This window comes from Uloborus diversus, chromosome 1 (assembly GCF_026930045.1).
Source record: "Uloborus diversus isolate 005 chromosome 1, Udiv.v.3.1, whole genome shotgun sequence".
Lineage (NCBI taxonomy): Eukaryota > Metazoa > Arthropoda > Arachnida > Araneae > Uloboridae > Uloborus > Uloborus diversus.
Genome location: NC_072731.1, coordinates 101,903,453 through 101,923,109, shown reverse-complemented (window position 1 = coordinate 101,923,109; position 19,657 = coordinate 101,903,453). Strand labels below are relative to the sequence as shown.

Sequence of the window (19,657 nt, the reverse complement as noted above, 5' to 3'; positions counted from 1 at the left end):
AAACTTCAGCATTGAGGTTCTAAAAATGTAATTTTAAGTCATCTTTGGTGTTGTTTGAAAGACGGGAATGATATTCAAAAGCTTTTCCAGCTGAAAACAATTTAAAAACTGTATTTCGCTACGTTAGATGGGGCAGAGGAAAAAGGTTTCCTACCGCGAAAATTGTTTGAAGTTGAATTCTCGAAAACGCTATAGTTGAAGACAGGGATCTCGGAGGTTAAAACCGGAAAATTTACGAAATTAATGGTTTAGAAACACTCTTTTTGCTTCTCTTTGGGCTTTGGTCAAGTTGTCCACCATTTTAGATCCGCAATAGAGTGCCACACTTGAATTGCCTGAACATTTCGGGTGAGTGGGAGGCGGTGGGATACTCCGTTTGCTACAATACTGCTTTGATTAGTTTAAATGTAGCGACGCATCTGAGAAATGTTCACATGTGCCCGAGATGTTGCACTCACGCGTGTTCCATAATTAGGCCTAATTTGCTAGCATAAAGAATTTTCAATCGAAAAAAAAAACAGAAAGAAAAGAGAAGACATTGTCATCAACTTACCTGATTTTTCATACAATGGTCTGCAATCATTAAGTTTAGCTTATTAGCCGGTTTAAAACTGTTTTCGTGTTGAAGAAAGTTAGTGATGAAACAAGAAACAACACCTGCTGAAAGAAGTTGTCACCACAGAAACACGAAATGACTCCTTCATCTGAAAATTTTACAAAAACACAGGACAAACACTAACATTACTTGAGAAATTTTCAAGATTTTCTACTTCAAGTTATCTTAAAAAAACATACCCATACCATATATGCTTGATTTACCCAATTTTTTATGTATATGTAATGCTGAAACATTTTTCTTGTTGTAGATGCCTAAAGTGTGCCGATGCTCCATGTCAAAAAGGTTGTCCAACGCAGATAGATATCAAAGCTTTCATCAGCTGTATTTCTACAAAAGTAGGAAAAACTTTTTTTAAAAAAAATTTTAACTTATCAATGCATTTTTTATGTCAAAATATTAAAAATATTAATTCTTTTGTGACATTATCGTTTTCGAAAACTAGAGGAGACTGGGGTTAATGGGGCAAAAATGTTTTTCCATCAAAAAATAATCGTCAAAAATCTTAAATTATTTTTTTAAATAAATTTTCTTTATTAGTTCAAGACTCTACAAACACCCTGTACTTTTGCGTAAATTTAAAAAAATACACTCCTGTTTGTGAAAATTGCAACATTATAAAGGAAGCATCATAGTTGAATGAAATTTAATACACAGTTGAGTGGTAATGGTACAAATAAATGATGGATAAATAAATGATGGAAATAAATGGTACATTTTCAAACCAAACAAACAATAAAAAAAGACAGAAATTAGTGTTTTGTGCGGCCATCACGCGCTGCAATAAGAGCTGCTACACGACTCGGCATGGAGTGAAACAAAGTTTGAATATCTGCCTGCGGAAGAGTATTCCATATTGTTTGTATGCGCAACCAAACGAAACAACAGGACGAGGATCACGAGTGAGACCCCGCCCAACGAAATCCCACACATGTTCAATCGGTGTTATATCCGGGGAATATGCAGGTCAGGAAAAAGCTGTACCTGCTGCGAATCAAGGTGGGATTTGGCAATCCTGGCGACATGTGGGCGGGCAATATCCTGCTGGAATACAACCCCTGGCAATCCTTGCAGGAAAAGAATAGCTTGAGGCTGTAAAACTTCGTTTATGTATCGGGTACTGTTAAAATTGCCCACAATTCGTAGCAATTGTGAACGTCCATGATATGCTATAGCACCCCAGACCATAACTCCGGGTGTTCGTCCACTGTGGCGTTAGATAATGCATTCCGGAATGTGCCGTTCACCGGCATAGCACCTGACACGAATTCGGCCATCATGGTTCCACAAATTGAAGCAGGATTCGTCAGAAAAGACGACCTGCTGCCAATCAGCACGTCAACTCCTATGCACATTGGCCCATTGTAGCCACAGGCGGCGATGATTTTGCGTGAGAGGAATCCTTCATAAAGGAATCCTTGCGCGCAGCCTACGCTGCAGCAGACGTCTCCGAATTGATGAAGCACACTATGAAACACCTGTATCTGTTGACCACTGTGCTGCCAATTGACTAGAAGAAGCTGTGGGTGGTCCGTCAGCGCCATACGCACCAGGTGTCTGTCATCGCTAGCTGACGTCACATTTCGGGGTCTGATTTCCGAGCTGTCATACCCTCGTCCGTCCACTGCTTCCAAACACGCATGATTGTGCTGCAGTTACTCTGCACACGAGCAGCTACTGCAAGATACGACAATCCAGCTTCACGAAGGCGCTGCTCAGCATACGCATGCGACCGGGCTGCAATTCTGATCATTTGCATATCTTGGCCTACTTTACATTTCCTGCAATTTTCAGCCCATTCGCGTTAGTCCTTCGTGGTGTTGCAATATTCACAAACCTAGGAGTGTATCTTTCAACGGAACTAGATGGGTATTATGTTTGTCTTCTGTGACACTTGTGCATACTTCTGCTGAAATTTCTTTATTATGCATTGCAGAATTACTATGGGGCAGCAAAGATGATTCTCTCGGACAATCCAGCAGGTCTCTCTTGTGGCATGGTGTGTCCAACAAGTGATCTTTGTGTAGGAGGCTGCAATTTGTACGCTACTGAAGAAGGACCCATAAATATTGGAGGGCTTCAACAGTTTGCTGTCGAAGTAAGTTTCTTGTGCGAATCATTGATTGAAACTCGAACAGATCATGTACTTTAGGCTTGCTAATTGAATTAATTGTTAGTTTGAAAAGGTCTACATATAGTGAGACTTACATTGAAGAGTATTGCTAGCAGAGCTACGGAGTCGGAGGGAAAGTTGCCGATTCTGTGAGTTTCAGAGCCTTCGAATCCGACTCGGACTCCTTTATTGAAAATGCAGTCCGACTCCGACTTCGCCATCCTTGCAGAGTTGCGGGTTTTAAGGGAAAATGACCGATGTAGACTGCGACTATTGAAATTTAAACGTTAGATTCCTGACTCCGACCCCATAGCCTTGTTTTTTACCTTGAAATAATGATTGTTGATCAGATTGTTTGATATCGTTTCCAAAAAGCAGAATTCGTAAAATGTGAAAAAAATTTAAGTTTATATCACCCAAATTGTTCAAAACAAGAAAAACATTGCAATCGACTTCGACATGTGCAAAACTCCGGATCAGCGCACGTAAGAATGAATATGAAAGAGACTTACTCGGTAAAGAGAGAGGTGCCGGTTTCTATGATTTAAGAAGGAAATTAACATTTTCTTTTCTGTTTCAACGCAATTTTTCGGTTTATTTCTCGTAATATATATATATTTTTTTTTTTTTTTTGCTTGCACGAAATATGTTCATAGCTGTATGTTTAACAAAATTGCTCTCAAAAAATAAATTCCGAAAATCTGATAGACAAATGTACGTAAGTGCGTTTGTAGAAAGATTAAAGATCTTAGAATAATGTGCAGTAAATAAAGTAAGAAATACCATCGCCAAAAAGCACAAATTGCAGATTACTGCAGACACGTGTTTTGGCATTACAAGGAACGTCTTTATCAATGCAAAAAGTAATGAGCTTGTCTTTTCATCCATAAGCTTATTACTTTTTGTATTGATAAAGGCGTTCCTTATAACGTCGAAACACGTGCCTGCAGTAATCTGCAATTTGCGCTTTTTGACATTGTTATTTTTACTTTACTTTTCAGCACGAAGGTATTTATTTATCTTAATGTACACTAGCTTGAATGCACGATCCAAGGAAGCTGCTTCTTGATATTACATTTGTTCAGATTTCCGTAAAACACAGAAATGACATGCAGGAAAAAAACACACTTATGAATTGTATCCTTAAATTTCCTGTGTACTGCGCGATATCTTGCAAATTATCTTCTAATTCGAAATTCTTTTTCAGACATTCAAAAAAATGAAGTTGCCTCAAGTGAGAAATCCGAATCTCTTTGCCGGTGTTGCAATTCCGGAAAGCTACAGCTCAAAAATTGCCATCATTGGGTGTGGTCCAGCAGGCATAAGCTGTGCAACATTCTTGGGAAGACTTGGCTATACCAATATAACAGTTTTCGAAAGAGAAAAATATGTTGGTGGCCTAAGGTCAGTATAAATAACAAACAAAACAAACAAAAGGAAATAAAATCCATGGCGTCAAAATTGTTTACTATTATAATCAATCAAATTTCCAACAAAATTGTATTTTATTAATGCAATGCAAATACATATGTACATGTATCTTGTCAACAATTAAGTATCTAGCTGTTGCAATTTTCCCAATAAACTCTATTAAAACGCCTACAATTATTTTAAAAAGCTGTATTTTTGAATTAGATGTTCATACGCGTACATTGGGGGGTCGTTAGTTAATTTTTTTTTAAATTTATGCTATTCATATGAATCGTAAAATAAAGCGACAAATATATACGTATATATTCTTTTTAACACATATATAAAATACTAAAGGTATCTGCAGAATGTAGAAATGAGATTTTTTGAGCTATTTGAAAAAACGATTTTGGATTCCGTACTAACAGTAGGGAAGTGTTGGAATTAGACGTTTTTTTTTTTTCGTGCTTTAATTTCAGCGTAAACCAGATAAGAAAGCTTGTACTTTAAAAGTTAAAGTATAATAATAAAAAAAGAAATATATATATATATATATATATATATATATATATATATATATGTGTGTGTGTGTATATATATATATTATGATATATATATACATATATAAAGATAACATTTTTCGAAAAATTTTAATTTGTTATTTTCAGTTCATCTGAAATACCTCAATACCGACTACCATTCGATGTTGTGGCATTTGAAGTAGACATGATGAAAGATTTAGGAGTCAAGGTTCGTAACCAACTTCTTTTATAACTTGCCTTCATACTTGAGAATTAGTAATAACATAAAAATTGTACGCAACCTCTTGTTCAATCAGAATATGAATATGAATACTAACTAGTTTTCTGAAAAGTAAAATCATCATTCAATCTTCTACATTGTTTTGCATTACTATATTTCTAAAAATAAATATGAAGAAAGTGATTATACCTATACTTTACAGGTTGAATATAATAAAAGCTTGGGAAGGGATTTTAATCTCTTATCACTCAAACAAGATGGATACGCTGCAGCTTTCATTGGAATCGGTATTAATTTTATTTGTTGTTAATTAAGAAAAACTAACGAATATGTTTTTAAAAAAAATAGAAAAGATATATAGAATTAGTATGGAAATATTTTTAATTGGAGTCCCTTTCCCCCTTTTTCGTCATGTTTGTCTCTCATAATATAATTTTCATTATCTTGTAACTTGTAAAAATAAATAGTTTATTATTTGAGTTACCTGGCAAGAACATATGGTCCTATAATATTATGAAAATGTAATTTTTTTTATATCTTAATTTCTTATTAGGTCTACCTGAACCTAAAATTGCTCCTGTGTTCCAACACTTAAAACAAGAGAATGGATTTTTGACCTCAAAAGAATTTTTACCACTAGTTTCCAAAGCAAGCAAAGCAGGTAAGAAGCAGTATTTATTTATGTCTAGCTACGTGCCCGGCGTTGCACGGACTCCCCCAAAAATGAAAGAGATGTTCAGTTGATGTTTTTGTAGCACTCTGATATCAGTTTCTAGGAAATAAATAAATGCGCCTTAATGCAAGATTTGAAAAACACCAGTAAAATATTTTTTGGCAAAAACAGCTCATCGAAAACCGTTCTCGGATTCTGATCGCAACGATATCAGCGTGCATTACGCGATGAGTTTAGGAGGAGTCGATGATCGGCCGAGCAAAATCCGATGAGTTGATGCTACCTGGGTAGCCTTTCTCAATGAATGGACTATTTAACACAAAAATAATTTTTCAAGTCGAACCAGTAGTTCCCGAAATTAGCGCGTTCAAACAAACAAACTCTACTGCTTTATATTATTAGTATAGATAGATTATGCTTAGTTATCTGAACGAAGTCAAAACTTAAAACTAAGAAAGAACACCCTTCGAATAAGGTTTTGCAGCAGCAAGGGGGGTTTCCGAAAAATTGACTTTAGACCGTTGGTCTATTTTTCGTCATTAGCCGGCCTGGTAAGCTTTCATATGAGGGGGGGGGGATTTCTTCAAGAAAGAAGAAAGCTGTCACATACCGACAAAAAAAAAATTCCTCAGAAATAATATCTAAAATAAGATATTGAAGAGAAGTGGTTTTATTTTTGAAAATTTATACACTTTTTGTCATCGCAGGCTGCTTGAACTGTTATGTCTTAGATGGCAGCACGTGTTTATCATTTAACCGCACGGTTCAATACAAAATCAGTTGAACTAAGTTCGTTTTTTAAGCGTAGCTTTTCGAATGTAGTAAAAATGTGACTGGCTATTTGTTTTTTCCGAAAGAGAAAAAAAAAAATACCCATCGAGTTGTTTGTAATTTTAATGTTTTGCTTCGTATTCTAATAAATATTCATAGGTTAATTAAATGAAAAGCGTAATTTCAATTTGAGGTAGTAATTTTTTTATTTGTACAAACGGTCAAAAACTGTCATCAGAGGAATCTACATTTCAGTATACGATTTTTTTTTCTGAGCAAAATTTATTTTATTGTAGTCTGAAATCTTAAATCTGATACTTATATTTTCGCATATATTATGCTTTAGTTTCCTAAATTTCAAAAACAGAAGGGAAAAAACCCCTTACAATTAAGAAACAATTTAGCTACAGGATGCATCAAGTTTTCGTAACAGCAAGGAGCATTCCGATATCATTTATTTTATTGCCTGACTTGTGTTATTTATTGTACTTTAAGTGTTCATGTAATGCATGATTAGTCTGGTTTTTCGGTACAGATACTCCGGGCTGTGCCCGAACACTCATTCTTCTGGTTACCAGTCGAACGCTCTCCCGAACGAGCCATTCAGCTCTTTCAGTCACAGCCCAAGTTAAACTTAATAAAATTAACCGAAAACTTCAGTTCGGTGCTTTAAAACAGGTTTTTTTTACAAAAAAAAAAAAAAAAAAAAAGAAGAAGAAGAAGAAAGAAACAGACAATTTCTTTAGAACGTGGGCGTATTTTTCGTCATTAGCCTACACGATAAGCTTTAAAATGAGGGGTAAACAAAGAAATCGTTCAAGAAATAAGGAAGATCTCGCGTATGAACAAAAAAACAGGCCTCAGAAATAATATATAAGGATTATTGGTTATTTCAAAAGAAAAGTATGACAATGATACGTATATACAATGTTTTTTTTTTACAAAGCATTTTTAGCAACGTTTAGGATTTTCTCCGAAAAGTGCCCTTGAGATTTGCCTCATGACACGAACATTAGCCCACTGGATCGCGATGTCCGCGCCTCCAGGTCGAGTCACCGTGTCTACACATATTCTGCGTATCCTAGCATTCTATATTATAAATAAATTTACGCCGTTACAATGTCACAAATCGGTTTACCCTCCCATAAGAAGTTATCACTTCAAAAAGCCTTCAAAAACTTAAATGCAAGAAAATTGCATTTTCCCCCTTTTGAGCTTTTTTTCCCTAGCATATATAAAACTTACGTTCGGGAAAAATGTATAGTTAGGGTGTTCTTGAAAAAGGCTAATTTGAGAATCCACTAATGGTATTCCTGGACTATCGATTGCAAACTTGATATTGACAGCACAAAACAAACCTACCCATTACTACTGTTTGGGTCCCCATAACTATTGTTGAGGCAAATCTAGCCTGGCAGCATTGTGAAGGCTACGCAGATCCTAATCACAGCATTATCGCACTGCCTGGTGTGGTTTGCCCCAAATATAGTCATTTATCCAATAAAGAAAATCGTACATTTCTATAGGCAAAAAATACCAGGTTCAGTGCCAGTGAACGAGTGAAGTCTGTTTTGAAGAAACTAACTTTTTAATATCAAGGTGTCCTATTGTCAGGAATGTGTCAGTGCAGTCAGCGTCTACCGGAACTCTATGGCAATGTGATTGTTCTGGGAGCTGGAGACACTGCATTCGACTGTGCAACGTCTGCCATCCGATGTGGAGCCAGGAAGGTCTTCGTCGTCTTCAGAAGAGGATTCACAAACATTCGAGCCGTTCCTGAGGAGGTGACTTAAGAAAAATTCTTTTTTGCAATAAAAATACTAGACTGTGATGAAATTGCTGCCTGTGAAGTTAAGATTTTTTGGGGGAGAGGGGGAGGAGGCGGTTGACACGATGAAATCCAATTCAAAGCCAGAAAGTTTCTAACACGGGCTATTTTTTAAATTTGTATTTTACTTGTAGCATTATTTTAGTATGTCCAAAGAGTAATTATAACGTAATTGTAATACTTTAGCATGTGTAGAACAATTATGTCTCAATTAGAAAATTAAATGTAATTACTTCTTTGTTATTTGTTTGTCAAAAGCACCTTCTGATAGAAAGTATTACTCGCAAACTCTACTCAAAGCAAATAGAGTGACATATCCTTGCTTCAAATAATTTCATGCTTAGCTGTACGAGTTGCTCACGGACAACAGCCTTGCTTGACAACGTTCTGCTGTGAATAACAGCACGACGGAGATATATTTATGATATTTATATATTTATAGAAGTATAGATATATATTTATAGAAGTTTAATACAAATCAAAAAGTTTTGTCTAATAGTTTTTACTAGTGATTGCAATACCGGTATACCGAATAAAGGTATTTTGAGCAATTTTTCAATTTCGTAATACCAGTATTTGTTGAGGCAAAATACCAGTATTTTCGGTATTAGTTAAAAATAATAAAATAATATAATGAAAGACCTTTCAATTTAACTTATTAAATATCTACTTTTATTTTAAGTGTACGTTTCTTTTTCTATGATACAGAACCAAAAATCAACCTATTGATCATTTAAAAAGAAGTAGCGGGAAGATTGCCGAATGATATTGTCATTACTAGATGGTGGGATGAATCACATTTTCGTGCGCTTTTTTGAACAGTGGTTTTATTTTTCTATTTCCCTGATCATTTAAGGTTTTTCCTTGTGTGAGAGTTAATTTCGAGTGTAATTTTGATTGCACTTGTCCAATGAACAGTTAATTCCAACCATCAATTGCAGAAATACTTTATGAGTTTTTTTTTTTATTATTATTATTTGTCTCATCTGTACTAAATTTTGAAAAAAAAAAAAACTTTTTTTATTAGCATAACAAATGGTAATGTGTTGTCATCAGTATTGGTTTGTTGTCCTGTCTCGCTATTTGGCTTTATACTTGGCAAGATAATATATAGAAAATATACAGTGCCTTGAAAATTTACATAGAGGTAAAAAATAATCAATTGAAACATATTTTCAGATTTTTGCATAATTATAATTGGAAAGAAATTTGAAAAGAAAGCGAAAATGGACAGATGAAACTAACCAGAGCAAATGTAGTCATGTTTATCGTAAATTTCAAACAAAAGTGCAAATAAAAAGCAAACACAATCCTCTTCTGCATAAAAAAAGGTAACTTACTGCAAAACAATCTTCTCCTGCTCAAGAGAAAGTTATGTTAATATTGGAAAAGTATCGTCTCTCGAAAATAAATTACAACTAGCTACAAATTAAAAAAAAAGAAAAATACACACAATACAAAACAAACACGCACACACACACAAATAAAAGAACTTAACCAAAAATAACACTCAAGAGACCGAATTCTTTGAAGATGAACTTCTAGACATTTAGAGGAGGTGTATCGCGCATTGTTAATAGTACCACCCACCTGCGTGAATTCAGGTAGAGTGTTTTCAATTGTAGGAAAATTGAGCATTGAAATGAGTTCGAGGCTTAGAGACAATTCAATAGATGCATTATGATTTTTACTATTATTGATATTTTATTTTGATGTTTATCCCTTCATTTTATGCTTGCTCACAATACGTTTTCATAAATAATACAATTTTTGCTCAAAATTATGAAATGTGGCAACGAAACAATATGTTTTATGTGTCTTCAAGCATGTTTTGAGAAATTTCAAATACCGGTATTCCGGTATCATGCTTTAAAAATATCGAATACCGGTATTGAATTTTTGGTCCGGTATTGCAATCCCTAGTTTTTACGTTGTTAAGGAGTAAATATTATGCAAGAAGTTTCACTCGGATTTTTTTTTTTTTTTTTAAGTCCATGAGTTTTATTCGGGAGTTTTATGAAGTTCAGAGATTTTATGGAGGAAAATTTGTTGAAGAACGTTTTATTCCTGGAAAGTTTTTTTGAAGCTATAATTCTTATGGGACGTTGGCGGCCGGAGTGAACTGAGAAAAAACGACATAAAAAGCGCTCCACCTGCTTCCTTCGACATGCACACGTAGAGCTTTGTTTATATAAAACCATTGAACAGTTCAGATGAAGAGGAGCATTAGTGGAGCAATCAGCTAGCACGTTCGGCTGTTAACCAAAAGTTTGGTTCAAAGGAGAGTGATATGTTTTTTTTTTTTTAATTGAAAAAAAAAAAGAAAAAGGCAGTTGCGCGCCTGCCGACTGAAGCTATGCTTTTATTGAAGTTGTGAAAGTGTTGAAGTTGATAATGCTGAATTGACAAATTTAACTGAAATTTAACTTAATTCGATTTGTTGTTTCAATATACTTTCAACATTATAAGCTGTACCCGCACGGTGATGCCCGTGCTATTAATTTAAAGAAAGTCCATTGAATAAGAAAATCCACTCCCCTCCCGCTTCTCTGTTTTTACGCCAAGTTTGACGCCTACGGCGGCTGTTTTAATAAATTTGTCAGCTGTATTAATTAATCAATATCTATCTTTTTCGTATTTTCTATACCTATTTCAAGAAATCACGGTACATCTAGGACAAAAAGGAAAACCCGTATCCCGTACGAAAGAGGATTCAACTCCCCAGCAGAAAAACAACACAATTAAAAAGCTCGGTACATCTAGTACTAAAAGGAAATCCAGCACCCTGTATGAAGAATTTAACCGTAGAAAAGCTATCGTCTGAGAAAAGGAAAAAAAAAACCCCTCTAGAATTAAAAAAAAAAAAATCCACCCCCCCCCCTGTCTGATGTCAAATAATCAGTAATCATATTTTTTAACTAAAATGCGCGAACACCCTTTGAAAACCTAAATGCAATCCTTCGAAATCCAAAATATTTTGCGAAACAAACAAATAATCCGCAACTACATTGTTTATCGCCAAATTCGCCAAGCGACTTTCAAATTAAAAAGAAAATCAATTAACATTCGCACAATGAATTTAACAAAAATGACAACAGCGCAATAACCAAATCAAGAATTCACCCGTTCTACTATTCAAACGCATTCGTATACCGAAGATGACGTCACTGCAGAAACAAAAATCAAGTTTAGCCTTGAAAATTGACTTAATTAGAATCGAAAATAGAATCGCTTATATCTTCGGTTCTTTCCAACGACGTATAATGCTAGGGGGTGGGGGGATTTTTTACCCCCTAATTACGCAAAAAACGTGAAATTTCAGCCTTATTAGTTAATTATGAAAAACTAATCAGAAATTTAGAATTCGAGCTTCAAGGTACCCCCGGGGTACGTTCGGGTTTTGTGCCAAGTTTCAGGGCTGTAGGTGCTATGAGGGCTTCTAGCCATCGGGTACAAAGAAACAAAGAAAGATAGAAACACCGTCTGCTTTATATATATAGACTAGAGGACCTGACAGACGTTGTTCTGTTCAAACTTTGTAAATTGAAAAGTTAAAAAATTTCAACAAACTATTAAGTGTTTGAACCGTTTTGTTGAAAAAAATAAGTAAAAAGAAAATGTGTTAAACTGCTTGGTGTCACAATGCGTCTATTTATTACAACTTGATTTATCAAATGCCCACCGAGCAGTTACTTTATTAACCTTTTTTTCTCCCGTACTTGATGGTTTGTACCTTCAGCCATACTCAAAGGATAAAAAGCGTCCTCAGATATTAAGTGTGAAAAACTAACTACCCATCTAGAACAAACGGGAAATCCCGCTGCAACATCCCCCATATGAAAAAGAATAAAACAATCGAAAGGATATCGTTTAAAAAATGATAAAGTCAAAAACAGTTCTCTGGATAAGCGAAAATCACTCATCCTTCCCCCCACCCCCTTCCGATGTAAAATAAACAGAGTCTTCAACTAAAATGACTAAAAACTCTTTAAAAACGAAAAGCAATTCTTTGCAATTTAAAATATTTCGCCAAATAAACAAAAAATACAATAAATTACATTAACAGAAGCTTTAAAATTTAAACAAATGATCACACAACTTTATTGTTTATGGCTAAAGTCGCCAAGCCACCACGTTACTGTAATCTTGCCGATCAGTGAGCGAAGCCAACTCCGACCGATTAGCACTCCGATCTTTTGAAGGAAAACTTTTAATACTTCATATATTGCCTAATTTGTTCTTTCCACCAAAGATAAAGATCTTCCACTGCACTGATCTTTTGTGTACAGAACTACCCTGTTGCAATTTTTCTGGACGAAATAAAATTTGTTTCGTCTTGAAATTCCATCATCTTTTCCTTTAATAATGTACTGATTAGTTAGATAATCCTTAAAGTATTCTTGACATTGGTGCCCCTCGGATTTCAGCCGAGAAACAAATGTTTCTAGGTACGGTACTTTCTATCATTTGGCTAGGAAAACCTAAAGCACCGATCCGGTCACATGGTTCAACTACGACGACAGAACACACGTTTTGCGTGAACCTTCCAGTACTTTACTTTAAAATGTATCTCGGGAGCTAAAATCGTTGCTTTCAAGAAATGAAGGCTTTTCACTATCTCGCTCTACGTTTTATTTATTCTCAATTGACATATCACAGTAGGAAATTTCATTACAAAAAGCAGATCTGGCTTTCTTATTGATTTTGGCAACGGGTAAAATATTTATTTCAGTTCTCGCTCAACAATAGGTTAAAATAAATATTAATCATTTGGGAGATATAACCGTCCAATGTTTAAATTAATTAATTAGTTAACAAAAACGTTTCCGATTCGATCCATCGCGCTTCGAAACCATGCTTGCCACAACTTAATTAAACACAAAAAATATGATCAAAATCGGTCCAGTCGTTTAAAAGCCTTATGGTGACAAACGTACGCACAGAAGATTTTTATATATTAAGATATTATTCAATAAAAGCATAGCTTCTGTTGGCCAGTTCAGCAACTGGTACTTTTTTCTTTTTAAACACAGATTTAGTAGTTATACGCTTTGCCTCGACAGGTTGAGTTAGCCAAGGAAGAAAAATGTGAGTTCATGCCTTTCCTGTCTCCTAAAAAAGTTTCTTTAGACAACGGGCGAATCGTGAGTATTGAGTTCTCTCGCACAGAAGAAGATGAAAAGGGCAATTGGACTGTCGACGACAACCAGAAAGTCATCTTGAAAGCAAATTTTGTCATTTCCGCTTTTGGATCCACTCTAAGTGATAAAGCAGGTTTGTAGCTATAAGATCACATTTGTGAAAAACATCTTATTTCTGCCCTTATTAATCACGTGGTTCAATTGCAATAATTGAGTCTGCTGAAGCGGTTCCGATTGAACTATCAATGTTGTGTGTGTGAGGGGGGGGGGGAGCTGAATCCCAATATATTTCCTACTACCGGATAAAATGTACAGGACTAGCAAAAAAAATGAGTTTACCCACTTCAAAGGAATCTAGGATGCACCACTATTAGTCCCTATGAGATGAACTTTGAACTACAGATATTCTAATATCTTTGCCACTGCCGAATAAAATGTACAGGGTTAGCAAAAAAAAAAAAAAAAATCCCACTTCACAGGGCTATAGAATGCATACTATTGATCCACATGGGATGAAATTTGAACTTCAGATAATTTAAATGATGTGCTTGAAAATTATTAAATAAAACGTTTAGTTCAAAAAAATCCTTGATGGGCCCAGAAGAACATTTAATGTCTTATGAAAGTTAATCAATCTAAGAAATCAACATAAAACTGCTCAATATGGTCCTCATTTCGTTAAGCACTCTCTAATTGGAAAACCATAATTAAACCGTTTATGTCAAAAAGAAGTCAAGCGACAAACTCTAAAATTTCGAAAAAGCATTTTTGCCTTCATATCAAATTTTTTTTTATAAGGATTATAATGTTTTAAACTAAAAGGGATACATATTTAGGTATATTTCTTTCAATAAACAATGTTGTAATCATCATTGAATAATTTAAGACTAGCTGCGTCGCCCGGTTTTGCATGGTTTACCTCAAAATAAAAGTTATGTCAAGTGATGCGTATTCAAGAACCAGGCTTAAACAAAAAAAAAATCATTAAAATTTTGCGGCAGATTGAGGAAAAAAGAACCAAAAAGGAAACATTTTAAATCCCCCATTACAGGAAAAGCCTCAAAACAAAATACAGAAATTTACTTGTTCAAATTCGAGAAATAAAAATGACGACAAATCTTTCGTCTCAATATGATTTTCTTCACGCTATAAATTTTAATAAAAGCATTGTTGCGGAAAGTTGAGATGAAGCACTGAATAATAATTTGAATGGAGGAAAGCCTTCGAAAAATAGGGATTTTATGTCGAAATCTAAGTGTCATAATTAATTATTTTAATTGATATCTCCGCTAATTATTATCGGAGGATTACGTTAAATAGCCAAACATAAAGATGGGAAGATTACGAATCCATCGATACCTGGTTCGATGGTTAGTGCACTGTCGAGAAGAAACTTGGACATAGATACATAGATGACTACATAGATACATAGTTACATACATAGATACATACGCTCAGTTTTCAATTATATTTAATACAAGATACATACATACAGGTGAAGCTAATAAAAGCGTGCTAAAAATAGTCAACAATACAACAATTGTCGCTATCGACAGGGAGTTGAGATGATACCCCAAATACTATATTGTGTTGAGGAAAGCCTCCGAACAGGGAACTAAAACGCTCATAACTCGTTTTTTATTCTACTTAGAAATTTCGAACAGGTGCCATCTTCAGCAGAAAAATCTGAGCTTTCGATGGACATATAATGTTAATATGTGCATGTATTTTTTCATCCCCATATTAGAGAATTTATTCGAAAATTGGGTTTTATCTCCTCTTTTAGGGGGCTTTTGCCCCCATAACGGGGTGAAAACTACCCTATGTGTTATTCTGATGCATAAACTATATTATTGTAAAGTTTGATCAAAATCCATTCAGTAGTTTTTGCGTGAAAGAGTAACAAACATCCATCCATACATCCATACAGACAAACTTCCGCATAAATAATAGTAGTAATGCATAAATAATAGTAGATGCATAAATAATAGTAGATGGTGGTCAATTGTTCTCTGCCTCTGACCAGAGTGAATAAGTTGGGATTTGAAGAACGTATGGCTGCTTTCAGGGACCCATCCAACTAACTGAACCACGTGTAGTGGTAAACACGGCAGGTCGTGGAGTAGTGTAGTATCTTGCATCAAATACAGCAACTCCGCCCGATATAATGGGCAGCATTTGGCGCCATCTTCTTCAAATTCCAAACTGATTACTCCGGTCTAAAATACGATGTTCATTGAATATTAAGACAAATTGGTATCAGGAAAAGACTGTTGGCAGAACAAGTTAGATACATTTGAGATCTTAAGTTGGCATCACTGGGATGAGTTCTAATCAGCTGATTGATTTATATTGCTCTGTTTATAACCTCAAAATTAAGTTAACGATGTCGGGTCTTCTTAAAGTTCTACATTGGTGTGATTAGGTGTTTGATTGCTGAAGGTGAAAATCAAGCAAATGTATACTCTAGAATGACGAAAGGGTATGGTGAAAGTTGAATGAACGGTGGAAATTTTTATAAGTGGGTAGAAAAGTTCAAATGTGGTTGAGAATCAGTGTCTCACGAACGCCATTAAGACCAGCTGTTGAAGTTTTAACTTCCTCACTTCATACTCGAACTGCAGAGTACAATTAACAGCCAATACTACTCAGAGATGCTTGCGGAAAAGGTGATGCTAGTCATGAGAGAGAGACTTATTCTGATTTAAAAAAATTACACTAAATTTCCCCTCTCATTTAGGAATGAGTGTTGAACATGTGTTCCTTTCCATCCTTTTGGTTTTTGAAATAAGTGCAATACGCAGCTAGTTTGTATTAATTACTGAGTTGCACCCTTGTTTTTTGACAGTTCTTTCGTGCGATAATATAATCCATAATTGAAAAACACTCATATGTTGATTGCATTTACATGCATTTTAGACTCGGAATAGTTTCAGACTACGAACGCATCTCATTTTACTCTTATGTTTGCAAACAGTGTTCACAAAATGGAAGCGAGTTCATCGCCTCGAAGAGCGGCGGCGGGCGCAGCCCTTCAAATGCTACAGAACAACCTTCTCCCAAGAACGAGACAACCACTCATAGCAAAATCCCTTAATGAGCTCTTAAAATGATCAAAGATGCAATCGGAGTCGTGCCCCCCTTCCCTATCCCCCACTCTTTTTGTGAGTGTCCCTGCTGGATGAGCTCACTAATTGCTTCTAAAACGTATCAGTAGTGTTTGCAACCGTATGCTGAATGGCTAGTGACCATAATTGGTTCACGGGAAAGATATATTTATTGCATACAATGAAAAGCGCTATTTGGTGATGTCAATCACATCGCCAAACGGCGTAAGTCACCGAATGACGCATTTTTTCTTGAACAAGAACTAACTGGTGCCAAGCAGACGACGAATCTAGAGAAAATTCATTGAAGTTGTATACCTTCATTCTGGCATTCTGCTTGTCTTCTTGTTTACTTTCAGTCTGTCTTTTCCGTGAACGGAGTATAGAGACATGAAAATCAGTTCTGGACTGGTAACAGTAGACGTATACAATACGTTTAAACATAGGATTATATAGATATTTTAAACTGATACCACTATGTTTAACGTCTCATACGTGCGTATCCATGCGATAGTGATTGAAGCTTTGGATCCTCTTGAGCTGACGAGTGATGGCCTGCCCAAAGTGAATCTCCAGACGATGCAGACGTCCGAGCCGTGGGTATTTTGCGGTGGGGACCTGGCTGGGATCGCAGAGACCACTGTCGAAGCTACAAACGACGGGAAAACAGCGGCGTGGTATATGCACAGTTTCATTCAGGTTTGTGCCACTTCCTTACGTACATTGAATTCATCATCATCATCGGTTACTGCATTCGATCGGAAGACCCTATTCGGGTCAATGTCTCCTTTTGACGATTTTTCTTTAATGGCTCATAATTGACCTTTGATTTTATCAGGTATCCCAATCTCTCTTCATTTAGCCCAATTCACTTCATTTCCTCTGAGTCAGCGCTTTAACCCCAAAATTCTTGGGGCATTCTTTTTCTGCAATTTTTGTTTGAACTTAATATTTTTTGCAGAGAATCTCACCAATCTCACCCACGGTTAGCTTGGTAACAAAATAGTAATCTCCATTAACTTGATCTGTAAAAGCGATTTCACACACAACCGACAGCATCTCTCGCTGAAATTTCTTTAGAAGGAACCCCAGATCCTATAGATAAAACTTTATATCCAGGCTGCGAAAGAACTGATTTGTTTTCCATTTTATTTCTTATAGCTGATAATACTAGTGGTTTTCCCTTGAAACGGAGTTTATTCATTGTAATCCCAATTAAATAAGAGTTTAATATGACTAATACTCGTCGATCGAGCGCGACTTGTTCCAACATTTCCTGTAAAATTACTAAATTATTACGAATAGTTAAGAAACAATTTCAGAAAATTCCATCGTTGTAAGTAAACTGAGTTAGAAAAAATATCATTTGCTGCTTATTACTGTTGCATCGTTACGTATTGGAGAAACTGTTTTTGCTTATAATAAGAATTACTATGCTTTTTTGAAAGTCAATTTTTCATTTATTCAATATCTCTTAGCAATCCTACATTGTAATACTGCTGTTAAAGTTATGTTCGGTTTACCGTGGTTATGTATAACGCGGATGAAAAACATGCCCTTCATAATTATTAACGGAGTTCTGCTGTATTAGTGCATTAGAGAGCGGGGTCGCATTCTACCCAGGAAACACATCTCGTGTACTGATTTTTACGTATCTGTTAACAGTACTTTCCCTTGATGAACTTGACTGGTAGTCAATCTGATTGATATTCATATGTCATTCTCCAGAAAACGTAACTTTTGAACGCAAATATTTTTCAAATTCGAAACCTTTTGTTTTCTTCTTTTTTTTTTTTCATTCTTACATGAAAGTAGTACCCAATAGAAGTAACCATAAACAATGGCCCAGCTACGTTCCAATTATTTTACTTATAAATAAAAATAATAATAATAAAAAAATGCCTTGTTCACGAAAATAAAAAAAAGAAAAAAACTTTTTAAAAAATCGAGGGCAACTTAATATCAAAGTAGTAATTTTCCTATAAACGACTACATAACGTAACTGATAACCCACCGAATCCTGAATTAAATACTAATTTAACTATACGCGAAATTAGTCTTTAAAACTAAACCTACTCAGTTACGTTAGGTAGTAGCTTATAGGAGGCTCCGACTTCAAAAGGTTATTAAAAATTAAGAGATCGTATATAATTAGGCATTTAAAATAATTCATCTTATAGTAATTTAAATCAGTGTTTATTTTATAATTCGGTGTTTAGTTTAGTTGATTTTTGTACTGGAATTGTAAAATAAATTTCATTTCTATGTTTGGGTAGGAAATAGAATGTAAGTGTAATCAGTTATTTTTTGCTTTTTAGTTCCTGGGTATTTTTTGAAGGCGGATTTTTTTATTTAAAAGTAATTTATTTTTTGCTTTTTAGTGGTGTAAATAACACGGCGAGCGTCTCAGAGACTTCCCACGACTGTGAAGAAAGCCTTTTTCAAATGCGTAACTATGTACAAAAAACAAATTGTCTTCATCATTTGTTCAATTTTATCAAAGTTTACTTTCCGAAAGCAAATGCACGAGTTACTAAAAAAAAAAAAAAACGAAATCGCTTTAAGTTTAAATTTGTAAAATTGTAAATTTTAGAATTGTAATATTGTAAATTGTAATTTATGTTTCGCAATTAGTGTCATGTAACTCGTAATAAAAGTTGCATGTTTCTTCTCATGGCCCCACTATAGATGAAGATTAAAAATTCCACTAGAATGAATTTCATATTTGCTTCAGAGAATCCTTAATTCAAAATTTTCATTATCATTACTCTTAATAATATATATTTTTAGTACTTTCTTTAACTATAGGTAAAGAAAGTATGAACTTTTGTTTTATGGCCTTTGTTTATCAATGGGTTTTATATTTAATCGTTTGTGATGGAAATGGCATGAAATTTATTGTTTTACCCTTAACTTTTCCCTAAAGAACAAATAGTGTAAATCAAAGATTTGGAACCTAAGTTAGACCACCCCTAAACAAAACCACCACTGAACAAAACAAAACAAAAAAAAAAAAAAAAAACATAAAAACTGGTTCACTAAGTGAGACGATATACAAAGTTAATAAAGTACAAATCGATTTAAATGTGAGTATGATATTTGAAGAGTTTCCTCAATTTCATCAAACCTGAACTTGATTAACATTAGACCGCCGCCGAGGAACTATGCTGTTTCAAACAAAACAAGATTTTTCCTTATCGGTACAGGCAGGGGCGTGCACAGAAATTATGGAGCCC

General features: G+C 34.9%; 1 protein-coding gene across 1 annotated transcript in view; it reads left to right on the top strand.

Moving 5' to 3' along the window:
* Positions 1-19,657, top strand: part of LOC129216977 (dihydropyrimidine dehydrogenase [NADP(+)]-like) — an 83,280-nt gene that overhangs the window by 29,912 nt on the left and 33,711 nt on the right. Inside the window, exons 4-12 of the mRNA XM_054851239.1 lie at positions 867-954; positions 2,553-2,714; positions 3,937-4,133; positions 4,808-4,889; positions 5,104-5,188; positions 5,455-5,562; positions 7,960-8,129; positions 13,237-13,447; positions 16,936-17,120. Of these exons, the coding sequence (XP_054707214.1) occupies positions 867-954; positions 2,553-2,714; positions 3,937-4,133; positions 4,808-4,889; positions 5,104-5,188; positions 5,455-5,562; positions 7,960-8,129; positions 13,237-13,447; positions 16,936-17,120 (1,288 nt within the window). The remainder of the gene's footprint in view (positions 1-866; positions 955-2,552; positions 2,715-3,936; positions 4,134-4,807; positions 4,890-5,103; positions 5,189-5,454; positions 5,563-7,959; positions 8,130-13,236; positions 13,448-16,935; positions 17,121-19,657) is intronic.